The 13,502-nt window shown below is 53.8% G+C and overlaps 1 protein-coding gene across 3 annotated transcripts in view; it reads right to left on the bottom strand.

Moving 5' to 3' along the window:
- LOC137424537 (polyhomeotic-like protein 2) overlaps positions 1 to 12,175 on the bottom strand; it is a gene marked incomplete at its 5' end in the record, with an annotated part of 138,152 nt that extends 125,977 nt beyond the window's left edge. For all 3 annotated transcript variants that reach the window (XM_078775543.1, XM_078775544.1, XM_078775545.1), the window contains 2 exon segments: positions 10,032 to 10,277; positions 12,027 to 12,175. In XM_078775543.1, coding sequence (XP_078631669.1) covers positions 10,032 to 10,277; positions 12,027 to 12,170 — 390 coding nt within the window.
- Positions 12,176 to 13,502: the final 1,327 nt, after the last annotated feature.

Here is a 13,502-nt window from a genome sequence, read left to right as displayed (position 1 = left end):
AACACGATGGAATAATATTTACCGATATGAACAGTGATGTGGCTTTTATTGAAATTCTACAAATACTGTTTAGATTTTGCTGATTTGTATGTGATATGATTTAACGGATGTTTATATAAATCGTTTAATATAAAAAAAAAGCCTTCAATTTATGATATTTTGCCTTTTCATTTGGGCCTCCCAATTGAAGCCCCGCCCATAGGGCCAATAAAGTTATCTTTGCCATTTATATAAGGAATAAAACTGATTTGGACAACAATGTAATTTTCTGGATCTATTATATTGCTGTTCTGAAGTGTCTACTTGTGAAGAGTATTTTTTTTTAATATCAGGATTTTAAGAAGTATGGACCAACCATCATATCCTGGCTATATCAGTCAAACCGATGCTTTATGTAAGGGGAATGTGCAGAAGCTTTTTATGTTGAAGGTGTAGCGACCCATGGGTCCCCCAAGCGAGACCAGCAACAGAATCTCCTTGCTCCAGCCGGTGACGTAACCGGCGGGCAAACCACGGCGCCGGGGTGGCCGGTCACGTGACCACCAAAGCGTGCCGCGCGTGCGGTTATAATCCTTTGCACCTGTCGGTCACGTGACCACCAAAGCGCGCCTCGCCTGAGAGGCGGGGCTTTCGGTTTCGGTTGTGCTTTCTGGTTGTGATATATATGCAGCCCGATAAACGGGCTTTTGAGAGTTCCCGAGTTGGTTTTTACAATAAACATCTTCTCGGACGAGTTTGTGTCTTGCCCGTCACTTCGTCCGTCTCAAGCAAGAGCCCTGCTCTTCACTGGTGACCCCAAATTTACGACACGCGATGGACACCGCAGTGTCCCTCAAATTGCCCACCTTCTGGGAAGCACATGCCGCCGTCTGGTTCGCGCAGGCGGACTCCCAGTTCGCCCTGCGTCGCATAACGGAGGACGCCACGCGATACCATTACGTGGTCGCCGCGCTTGGCTCCGCGACCGCCGCCCGCTGCCTGAGCTTCCTCCAGAACCCGCCCGATGACGGCAAGTACGACGCCATCAAGGCACTTCTTCTGGGTGCTTTCGCCCTCTCCCGGGTGAGCGCGCACGACGCCTGCTCAACCTTCCTGAGCTCGGCGATACGCGCCCGTCCGAACGCATGGACTACATGCTCGCGTTGCTCGGCGAGCACCCCTCGGATTTCCTGTTTCGGGAGCTTTTTCTTCGCCAGCTCCCGGCCCAGGTACGGGTCGCCCTGGCAGGCACGACCATCGTGAACCCCCCGCGATCTCGCCAAGGAGGCCGACAAGATCGATTCGGCAAGCCAGCTCGTCGGGGTGGCGGCCGGGAGCCCTCCCGCCCACCCGCCCGGCGCCCGCGACGCAGTTTCCTTCCCGGAGGAAGCCGGGCCGACGCGACTGGCAGCGACGACGCCGCGTCGCCCGGTCCCGACGCGTCGACCGGAGCCCCCGACGGACCCGGCCTGGTGTCATTTCCATGCCAGGTTCGGGCGGCAGGCTCGATCATGTCGACCCCCATGCACGTTCGGCAAGTCGGGAAACGGGCGGGCCGGCGTTCCCTACCAGCAATGAACGCCGGCCGTTCCGGAAACCTGCTATTCATCGCGGACCAAGCGTCGGGGCGGCGCTTTCTCTGCGACACCGGCGCCCAGCTGAGCGTCATTCCCGCTTCAGCGGAGGACAGGCGGGCCGCCGTTTGCGGCCCCTCCTTAATCGCGGCCAACGGCTCCGCCATCCGCACCTTCGGCCCACGCACCGTCGCCCTCCGCTTCGGCAGCCAGCTCTTTCACTGGGAGTTCGTGACAGCGGACGTCCCCATGGCTTTGCTCGGGGCCGATTTTCTGTGCGCCCACGGGCTGCTGGTCGACGTGAAACGCCGGCGTCTCGTCAACGCCGAAACTTTCAGCTCCCTGGCATGCGCCTTGAGCTGTTCCGTGCCCACCGAGTTTTCCTGCGTCCTCCCATTGGCAGACGACTTCGCACGTCTCCTCGCGGAGTTCCCGGCCCTCAGGCGACCGACGTTTTCGGCCATCGCGGTGCGTCACGGCATCGAGCATCACATCCCCACTACGGGCCCGCCGGTGTACGCCCGGGCTCGCCGTCTCGATCCCGCCAAACTCGCCGTCGCCAAGGCCGAGTTCGCCGCGCTGGAGCGCCTCGGCATCATGCGGCGCTCCGACAGCGCCTGGGCCTCGCCGCTGCACAACGTCCCGAAGCCAGGGGGCGGATGGCGGCCATGCGGTGACTACTGCCGCCTTAACGACGCCACTACCCCCGACAGGTACAACGTCCCGCACATCCAGGATTTTTCCGCCCGATTGGCGGCGCGGACCATTTTTTCAAAAGTGGACCTGATTCGGGGGTACCACCAGGTGCCCGTCCGCCCGGCCGACATCCCGAAGACGGCCGTTATTACACCTTTCGGCCTCTTTGAATTCCTCCGGATGCCCTTCGGCCTCAAAAACGTGGCACAGGCGTTCCAGCGCCTGATGGACGGCGTGCTGCGTGACTTGCCGTTCCTCTACACCTACCTGGACGACATCCTCGTCGCCAGCATGTCCAGAGCCGAGCACCTCCTCCATCTCCGGACGCTGTTCGGCCGCCTCAGCGAGCACGGATTGATCATCAACCCGGCCAAATGTCACTTTGGTGCGGCGACGATCGACCTTTTGGGCCACCGCATCACCCGGAACGGCGCCGTGCCGCTACCGGCCAAAGTCGAGGCCATCGCCGTTTTCCAGCGCCCCTGCTCCGTCAAGGCGCTGCAGGAGTTCCTCGGGATGGTGAACTTTTATCACCGCTTCGTGCCCTGAGCTGCGCAACTCATGCGGCCCTTGTACGCCGCCCTCCGCAGCCAGCCGGCGAAACGCGACGTTGTCTGGTCCACGGACATGGACGCTGCTTTTACCGGCGCAAAACGGGCCCTCGCCAACGCCACGCTGCTGGCCCACCCGGTACCCCAGGCTCCCATCGCCCTCACCACGGACGTCTCCGACTACGCCGTGGGCGCGGTCCATGAACAATGGGTAAACGGGGCCTGGCAGCCGCTCGCGTTCTTCAGCCGGCAACTCCTGCCCAACGAGTTGAAGTATGGCACCTTCGACCACGAGGTCCTCGGGCTGTACCTGGCCGTCCGCCATTTTCGCCACCTCCTGGAGGGCCGCCCGTTCACGGCTTTTGTCGACCACAAGCCGTTGGTTTTCGCCATGGCCAAGGTCACGGAGCCGTGGTCGGCCCGCCAGCAGCGCCACCTCTCCGCCGTGTCGGAGTACACCACGGACATCCGGCACGTCGCCGGGAAGGACAACGCCGTGGCCGACTGCCTTTCTCGAGCCGGCGCCAACGCCGTCCACCTCGGCGTCGATTTCTCCCTGATGGCAACGGACCAGGCCACCGACGGCACTGTGCAGGCGCTCCGGGTGGCGGACACGGGCCTCCGCTTGGCTGACGTCCCCTTCGCGGACACGGTCCTGCTGTGCGACATCTCCCAAGGCCGACCTCGCCCCGTTGTGCCGGTCACCTGGTGGCGTCGCATTTTTGCTTCGCTCCACGGCCTCTCTCACCCGGGCCGGAAGGCGTCCCAGAGGCTGGTGGCGGCACGTTTCGTCTGGCATGGGCTGCGACGAGATGTCCGCGACTGGGCCAACGCCTGCACACCCTGCCAGCGGACCAAGGTCCACCGTCATACCCAGGCTCTGCTGGCTCCCTTCACCGTGCCCAAGCGACGGTTCGACCACGTCCACGTGGACCTAGTGGGTCCCCTTCCCCAATTGCAGGGGTTCACCCACCTGCTTACCATGGTGGACAGGACCACCAGGTGGCCGAAGGCCGTGCCCCTCACCTCCACCACCACCACCACCGCCGACGTGGCCCAGGCGTTCATCGCCACCTGGGTCGCACGTTTCGGCGCACCAGCAAACATCTTGTCGGACCGCGGCCCACAGTTCACGTCCGAACTATGGGGCGCGGTCGCCCACACGTTGGGCGTTACCCTGCACCACACCACGGCCTACCACCCCCAGGCCAACGGGTTGTGTGAGCGGTTCCACCGCTCCATGAAGGCCGCACTCATGGCCGGCCTCCAGGACGACGGCTGGGCCGCCCGGCTCCCGTGGATCCTTTTGGGCCTCCGCACGGCTCCCAAAGAGGACCTCCAGGCGTCCACCGCCGAGCTGGTGTACGGCCAGGCCCTCCGCGTACCGGGCGAGTTCATTCCCGACGCCACCAGCCCCTGGTCCGCCGCGCGCCAGCGCACGGACTTCCAGGAGGCCGCCCGACGTTTCGCCCCGGTGCTCACGTCCCGCCACGGCGACCCCCAATCCTACGTCCCCCCAGCACTCCGCACGGTGGAGTACGTCTTCGTGCGCCACGACGCACACCGGGGGCCGCTCCGGCCACCATACGACGGACCCTTCCGGGTCCTACGACGGGACAACATGTCCTTCATAGTCAACATCGGCGGCCGGGCAGACCGGATTTCGCTGGACCGCCTCAAGCCGGCCCACATGGACGTCGGCCAGCCGCCACGGCTGGCTCTCCCACCGCGGCGCGGCCGCCCCCCCATCCACTGCACCACCCGTCCGACCACCCGCCACCACACCGGACCCCCCCCCCTCCCCACCCCACCCCGCGACTGGCCAGGGGTCGTTTTGGTCGGGTCATCCAGACCCCCCTCAGGTTGACCTTCCTGGATCAAGTCCATTCTGGGGGGGCGTGTGTAGCGACCCATGGGTCCCCCAAGCGAGACCAGCAACAGAATCTCCTTGCTCCAGCCGGTGACGTAACCGGCGGGCAAACCACGACGCCGGGGTGGCCGGTCACGTGACCACCAAAGCGTGCCGCGCGTGCGGTTATAATCCTTTGCACCTGTCGGTCACGTGACCACCAAAGCGCGCCTCGCCTGAGAGGCGGGGCTTTCGGTTTCGGTTGTGCTTTCTGGTTGTGATATATATGCAGCCCGATAAACGGGCTTTTGAGAGTTCCCGAGTTGGTTTTTACAATAAACATCTTCTCGGACGAGTTTGTGTCTTGCCCGTCACTTCGTCCGTCTCAAGCAAGAGCCCTGCTCTTCAAAGGCTCCAATCAAGGACGATGTAGTCGTCATTGAGGCCAGGCCTTAAATAAAAGAACTGCATTTGCAGAAAAGTGAAGAAAGAGAGGATAGTCTGAGTTTTTGAGGAAGTAAAAAAAATCTGCTTTTTGGAAAGGGGAAAATCATGTGTTTGGAAATACATGAGAAGGTAAAGATGAATATTATAAAGCTTGTATTACATTGGGATACGTCAAAAAGTAAAGATGTACCAGCTCAAAAATAGCTGGTACTCCAGACCAGATTATCAACTGGTAACCCCGGTGCTTCGCAAGTAAATTGCGTCAATCAATAAATTCCCCCATCCTTCGGAGCGAGGTTCGGGTGTTCTGCACACGAGATATTCACCGGTGAACATTAAAGATCCCTTGATGTCTTTGAAAAGAGTAGGCCATTGTGTACTGGCACCCAGGCCAAGTTCCCTGAGTTCCCTAATAGGAGATGGCAAACTACCCAGTGCATTTTTTAGAGAGAAAGTGCTTTCGCTTTTTTTTTCTGCAGCCTATAAAACTTTTCTTGTATTTCAATCTAAATAAATATTTTCAACACTGCAGAACACGAATCAGCTTGTTGGCACTTCCAATAACCTCCAGTTTAGTAGTACTTTGGTTGAGACAGCGTCCAATATTTCCAACTTCAGAGCAAATCGAATTTGCAGCTCACGTTTTCTCGGCAGATGAAGAGATATTCAGACAAAATGGCAATCTGCAACACCTGAGCTCACCATAAAAAAACTCTGTTTAATGCATCGTTTTCTCAAGGATCGCTCAAATGTTCATTCTATAATCGACCTATTTTTATTATTTTCAATATCTGAGATTTCAATATTTTTGGGGCTGCGAAATAGGCTGCCAGAAGCTCCATGTCTTGGCTTTTTGGCTCCATGTCTTTCTTGGCAGTGACCTTTTTCTCAAGACTGCATGGGGTAACGTGTTCGATGAACTCCATTTCACTGCAGCTACAATAGCATCTACATTACACCAGAACGGTACTCGGTAGAGCACATACCGCCGCCAGGCTGAACAGTTTATGTTTTGTATCCCACTGATAGGTCAGATCTGGATTCAGACCTGAACCAAAATCTAATTGGGTTGTTCTCGTCACCGAACCAACTCGTCCACCAAGTTTAGTCATAACTCGTCCACAACTTTTTTAAATATTGTTAAGTTTGTGGGGGGTAGGAGATGAAATACCTCAGGAAAGTCAGAAAAGAATCAGAAAGTCGAATATCTTTCTTGTTCCCCCTCCATCCCCTCCCTCACCTCAAATGGCTACACAGTTGACACCGTACGTGACAAGCTGAATGCCTCAACTCTGTGTTTGCCTCAAAATCTTGTGTTCCAAACCCATCTCTCTCTGTTCCCACCTTACCCAGTCGAACCCAACTGCTCCTGGACTCTGTGTCCTTCTCTCCTGACAAGGTGGAGGAGTTTTTGTCAAACCTCGACTGATTCTGCAACTGGACCAGATGGCATCAGCCCATGGGTCCTAAAATCCTGCTCTGCCGCTCTATCTCACCCTCTCTCTCTGTTCTTTTCACCCTCTCTTTTGCTCAAGGTCATCTGCCAGCATTTTGGAAATCAGCAAACATGACCGCTTTACACAAAAAATGTGCAAAAACAGATCCTTGCAACTACAGACCAATCAGCCTGCTCCCAATTATCAGCAAAGTCATGGAATCCATCATTGCTTCGGATATCAAATCCTTCCTCTTCTCCAATGGCTTGATCTCCGATCATCAATTTGGGTTCAAACCAGGTCATTCTACTCTGGACATGTTGCTTCTGCTGTCTCAACAATGGATGGAGGTAGAGCACATACCGCCGATGGAGGTAGGTCGATATGGTCTGGCACCAAGCTCTGTTCACCAAACTCTCCTCCTATGGTATCCATGGAAATCTCCACGCTTGGCTTGCGGACTTCCTCTCTGGTCGTAGTCAACGTGTGGCCCTGAATGGATTTCTCTCATCACAGCTTCCTGTTCTGGCTGGAGTACCCCAAGGTAGTGTTCTGGGCCCCGTGCTTTTTCTGGTCTTCATCAATGATTTCTCCAACTCTCTGGAAAATCCTCTCTATCTCTTTGCTGATGACTCCACTCTCTGCCGCTCCATTCCTCATCCTTCAGATCGGCAGTCTGCAGCCTCCTCACTCTCTGCAGACCTGGACAAAATCACAGACTGGTCAAACAAGTGGAACATGTCTTTCAATCCTGACAAATCTCACACCCTTACTATGTCTCTCCGAAAAGACCGACTGGACAACCCTCCCATCTACTTTCTCAACAATCCTCTCCAAGAAGTTCTGTCGCTCAAGCTTTTGGGTCTCACTATCTGCCATGATCTTTCTTGAGAAAACCACATTTCCAAGCTGGCCTCCAAAGCAAGTCGCCGACTGGGCATCCTCCGTCGTGTGAAGTCCTTCCTTGGCACACCTGAGCTCACCACATACAAGGCTTTCATCCGCAGCTCAATGGAATACTGTTCCCCCCTCTGGGCCAGTGCTCCTGCCTCACACCTAGCTCGGCTTCACGCTGTTGAAGCCAAAACTTTCAGAATCATTGGAATCTCCTGCGATGAAGCTAACTCCAAGGGCCTTTCACTCACTCACCGCAGGCAGGTTGGTCGTCTTTCTATCTTCTACCGACTCCTCTCCGGCCGAGCTCCCCCAGCTCTGTCTGTGCTCTGTTCCCCAAATATTCCTACAGGTCGCACAAGATCTGCCAGCAACCCCCTTATGGTGAAACTGCCAAAATCTAGGCTCTCTGCTCACCTTCACTCCTTCATTCCCCTTTTCTCCCACCTCTGGAACAAACTCCCCCACTCTCTTCAATCCCACTCCTCCCTCCAGGTCTTTAAAACAGCTGTTCACCACCATCTCTTATCTTCCCCCATCCAAAACCTTGATCTTTTCGACACCTGCTAATTCACCCCAGATACACTTTTTTCGAAATTCCAACTTCTTTCCTGGAAGTCCTTGCAGTGTCCATATGTTTTATACCTCTCCCACCTCCCCCCGAGCCCTCTCCCTCCCACAGTTCTCTCGATGTCCCTGCTCTCAAATGTTGTGTTTGTGTCCTTCCCCCTCTCTCCCCATCTTGTCTACCGCTCCCCTTATTTTGTGTTTTATGTGTGTTTGTGTCGACTTTTTGTGTGAGTAATGTTTGCTCTTTCACGAGCCTCGATCTTGTATACAAAAAAAAAAAAAATCGTATAAATTAACATGCTCCGAGTGTCGAGAAGAAGAAGAAGAAGCCATATCGATGTATCTAAGTTGGGTCGAATGTCCAGTTAAGTGTTTAGGTGTCTCCACACAGAGGAGTGGAGTTGTGCTATCTATGTAGGGTCTGTAAGGTTGAATTCCCCTGTACGTGCTTGCCTCCCTGTGATTTTTACCTAATGTTCTTATAAAACTCAGCCGGCCAGGTAATGGACTCATTCGCTCACCACGCCACCAGGTCTGACAGACCCAGCACATTTGCCAATTGGGAAGTAAACCCCGGCGTCTTCCGAACATTCCCGAACAGAGATTAGACTCCGCCCCCCCCCCACCCCCCCACGACTCGTAACAAGGCCACGCCCCGGCCTTTGTGATTGGTGGAGGCATGATGGGATGATCGAGTAGCGCTCGGTGATTGGACAGAATGTGACGTCAGCGGTCGAGCATTCGAGAGCTGAAGGAAAAAATATGACGTCTTGCCATCTTTGTCTCTCTCTCTCTTCTGGTCCTGGCTGCTCCTCTCGTGCGTGCTCATGCAAAGAACCTTCGGAGCATTGTGGAGTTTTTGCAACGTTGGAGGGGGGGGGGGGGGTGTTGTTGGACTGTGGTGTCTTTCGGGGGAGCTGGGGCCTTGTTGCGCTTGGCGGTGGAAGCGAGGAAGGGCTGGTTGAGTGCCTGCTCGCGCCTGGGGGTCTTCAGATGCGCGGGTTCAGCGCCATTATCGGGGCACTTCCCGCACAAGCGGCTACACCGGCAGCAACGACCAACGCGCCCTCGACACTTTGAAGCCAGAGCTGAGGGTTAGCCCTACAGTAACGGAAGTTATTTTTATTTATCTTTCCCCCTTGTTTGTATACGAGTTTTTACCTCAACATTTTTATTGCCTTTGCATTTATTTTCATTAAATCATTATTTGTTTAACTTTACTTTTTTTGTCTTGTTTCATTTCTTTGTTCTGTGGATTCGGATTAACCCCGTGTGTTCCTGACGATATAAGGCTTCGGGCCTTTCCCACGCGTGCCAAAGACAATCCCGCCAAGGTTCGAAATACGCCTCGGAATTAAAGCTCGTTTCGGTCATCCATCATCCAGGGGTCTTAACCCCGGGGACGTGACAATATCATGTTATTTATCGATTTTCGCTCGATTTCTCAATTGGTGAAGAATCACTCAAAAAATTAAATAATGCTCATATCCGAATCCATATTCAGATCTTCACCAAAATCAAATGGATTCGTGCTCGTCAGACACCCAACCTGTCCACAAAGTTTCGTCCAAATCCATCCAATTCTTTTTGAGATATCTTGTTCGCAGATACAGACAGACAAACAGACAAACAAACAAACAAAGAGGTGAAAACAACCTCCATCCATCTTCGGTTGTGGAGTTAATAAGTTCACTTTCCAATCAACCACTGCAGCAGCAATAACACCTGATCTGATCACCTTTGCCAGCACAGTTTCTGCACAAGAACTTTAGCATAGCAAAGAAGAACTAATTACAAGTTTCTTGCATTGCTAAAATGTTGCTGCTGCCCCTTTATTCTGGTGTGCACATCGGTAGGTTTCTTCACTTTTGCATTTAATCATTTCAAACTGGAACATCAGTTGTGAGTATCAAATGCTTAACTTCAATGAATTTTCATATCAACAGCATACTCTCGCTTTGTAAAACACCCAAGCACTCAAACCATATTGGACAAAATACTGACACTCTTCCGATTACTCAGCCATCCTGATTACCTGCTGCACTGAGGCAAGCTGTTGCAGCTGGGAACTGGTGAGCTGAGGAAGCTGAGTGCTGGAGAGCTGGGAGGTCGTTGACTGTGCGTGCTGAGAGCCAGGTGCATGCTGGGTATTCTGCGGAGGCAGCTGTGGTTGGTGCAGCGCCGCAGTGTGCAGAAGCAAGTGCTGCTGCTGTGCCACGTACATATGCTGCAAGTACTGCGCAGCCGTGCTGGGTTGTCGTTGGAGAGCTTGCTGCAGGACCTGCTCACAGCCACACGGATGTTTTTCGCTCTCCACTTTTCACTCTCCTCTCGTTCTCCATTGCACCTGCTCACAGCCGGATGGATGTCTTTCGCTTTTCACCTTCTACTCTCTTTTCTCACTCCCATGCCCTCCAATCGCTCTCTTTATCAAAATGTATGCAGACCTTCATGTTCAAACAGTCAGCCACTTCCTTGACGTTTTTGTCAAATTCTGAAAGATGGCAGCATCAAAGCTGCAATTCACAAGTCACAAATCCATTTCATTACAAGGCCGAAAACAAGAATTTCGTCTCGCAACATTGTTGGTTCTTTACATTTTGAAAAAGAGCAAGCCATTGTGTGCCAGTACCCAGTCGAAGCTCGAAAAATCCCTACCCAAATCTGCATTTGTGGCAAAGTCGCATCTCAGAAATGTAATCGGCAGATTGATTTATCATTCAAAAACAGACATTCATCTAATAGATGGATTGTGAGTTTACCAATGGGAAGACAAACAAATCTAACCATCAATGTCGTGACCTCATGAAGATTGTGATGCCAAACTCATGTATTTCTAGGCCAGGGGTTCAACCAGTGAGACGGTATTCATCGAGACAATTCCAAACGTCAAACGAGCCACCATCAGAACCCATAAGCACAGACAGACACATTTTCTCCATCAAAATCCATCAACTTCCCAATGTCGAAAAATGGTCAACTGCGATTGGCCAATGCAGGTGATTTAATCCGAAGTTTCAAATCGATAAGTTCGGTGGTGCTGGAGAATAAGACCTTTGAATAGGTTGACCGATCCAAGATGGCTTCCAAGCCTTCTGAGCAATCACGTTCATCGAACAACGAGCGCCATCTCATGACCGTACAACAAACCCTGCGCAGTTTCAAGTTTATCGGTGCATCGGTTTCGGAGAAAATGCAGCACAAATCATGGCAGAATATAATAAATAATATTAATATAAATTAACAATGATAATAAAAACTCAGCAATAACAAGAGCTTTCCGGCCATGCTGGCTCTGGAAGCCAAAGAATGGCGACCGAGGGAAAAAAAAAAAAAATTTTTTTGACAAGAAGTGTTCAAAGATTGTCTGTACAAAGATTTGTAAACAATTTTAAAGCGAGGACAAAATTGTTTTGCTTTTGGGGGCAACACACAATCGTATATCCATCTCGTATCATACCTGCACCTGATTTTTAACCCATCCCCATTACCTGTCCATTTTTCCAAGTTCTCAATTGAGAGTGACGTCTTTGGGGTCTTGATCTTTCGCTTTGACTCATTCGCAGTCTCTCACAATGTCAGAGTACGCATTTCACCACGACGCCCATCCTTAGGCATTTTGAGATACTTCCCTTCTAGTTGACAGTCCTGTCTGCCGATGACCATCTTGACGGACACCGTATCAGATAACGACACCTAAGAAACGTCAGGATCCAAGATGGCCGCGGAGGCGCGGACTAAAGCGATGAGACACCTTGCTCGTTTGCTCACATCTTGACTTTCAACTGTCATTCTGCACACCTGCGTCTCTCATCATGCATGCTCGCATCTCCATCCAGCACCAACAAAAATATTTGAAGGATTTAACCCATTTTGTTCCATAATTTAGGTATTTGTACCAATCAGCCAATCTATATGAATCCATGTCCATCAGTTCCTCTCCAAGACGATAAGACATACATGACACCTTCAAAATCTTGAAAGCGGGTTGTGTTAGCAGGTCGTGCACCTGCCGTGTTTAACATGGTACCTGGACCGCCTGCCTGTCGTACACAGACAGCTGGGTGTTGGGGCTAGCTGACCCTCCTGTGCCTGAGGGGACGCGAAGCGTTCCAGGGGAAGGGGGCGACTGGCTGCGCCCAGGGCTGGCCACCGGGGCCTGTTCCCCCTCCATCTCTGCTTGCGAGTAAAGGGATAGGCAGATGGACAAGAGGAATGCACATGGTTAAAAAATGAGATGCAAATCACGGACAACCAGCGCTTCAATCAACCTCGGGCACGTAGCCGTGTCAGAGGTCAAAGGGTAAACGGCACGATGCTTTCTCGGGACTCGTGAGCCATTATGGGACGTTTGGTGTGGAGAGAAAGGCATCGGGAAGAAGGGTGGGGTACGAGGGACGACGTACGGAGACCAGTACGAAATTAACTTAAACACCAAGCGAAGACCCACCCCTCTCCCCCAGCCCTCTCCAACCACCCCCCCTGCCCTCGAAAACCACCCCTCCCTTCTCTAACAACCCCCTCCCCTCTCTAACAACCCCCTCCCCTCTCTAACAACCCCCTCCCCTCTCTAACAACCCCCTCCCCTCTCCAACCACCGCCTGCCCTCGATAACCACCCCATCCCCTCTCTAACCACACCTCCCTTCTCACACCACCCCTCCCCTCTCTAACCACCCCCTCCCCTCTCTAACCACCCCCTCCCCTCTCTAACCACCCCCTCCCCTCCCCTCTCTAACCACTCCTCCCCTCTCTAACCACCCCTCCCCTCTCTAACCACCCCCTCCCCTCTCTAACCACCCCCTCCCCTCTCTAACCACCCCCTCCCCTCCCCTCTCTAACCACCCCCTCCCCTCCCCTCTCTAACCACCCCCTCCCCTCTCTAACCACCTCCTCCCTTCTCTAACCACCCCATCCCCTCTCTAACCACCCCATCCCCTCTCTAACCACCCCCTCCCCTCTCTAACCACCCCCTCCCCTCTCTAACCACCCCCTTCGCTCTCTAACCACCCCCTTCGCTCTCTAACCACCCCCTTCCCTCTCTAACCACCACCCTCCCCTCTCTAACCACCACCCTCCCCTCTCTAACCACCCCTCCCCTCTCGACCCACCCCTCCCCTCTCTAACCACCCCTCCCCTCTCTAACCACCCCTCCCCTCTCCTACCACCTCCTCCCCTCTATAGCCACCCCCACCCCTCCCCTCCCCTCTCCAACCACCTCCTCCCCTCTATAGTCTATACCCACCCTCTCTCCTCTCTATCCACCCCCTCCCCTCTCTACCCACCCCCTCCCCTCTCTACCCACCCCCTCCCCTCTCTACCCACCCCCTCCCCTCTCTAACCACCCCTCCCCTCTCTAACCACCCCTCCCCTCTCTAACCACCACCTCCCCTCTCTAACCACCCCTCCCCTCTCTAACTACCCCATCCTACTCTATAATTAATCATCCCCGCCCCTCCATTACCACCTCCTCCCCCAATCCTCCTCGCCTCAACGCTCAATTCATC

The sequence above is a fragment of the Myxine glutinosa genome, chromosome 4, assembly GCF_964187855.1.
Source record: "Myxine glutinosa chromosome 4, kmMyxGlut1.1, whole genome shotgun sequence".
NCBI classification, from domain to species: Eukaryota; Metazoa; Chordata; class Myxini; order Myxiniformes; family Myxinidae; genus Myxine; species Myxine glutinosa.
This window is presented reverse-complemented; position numbering and strand designations above follow the sequence as displayed.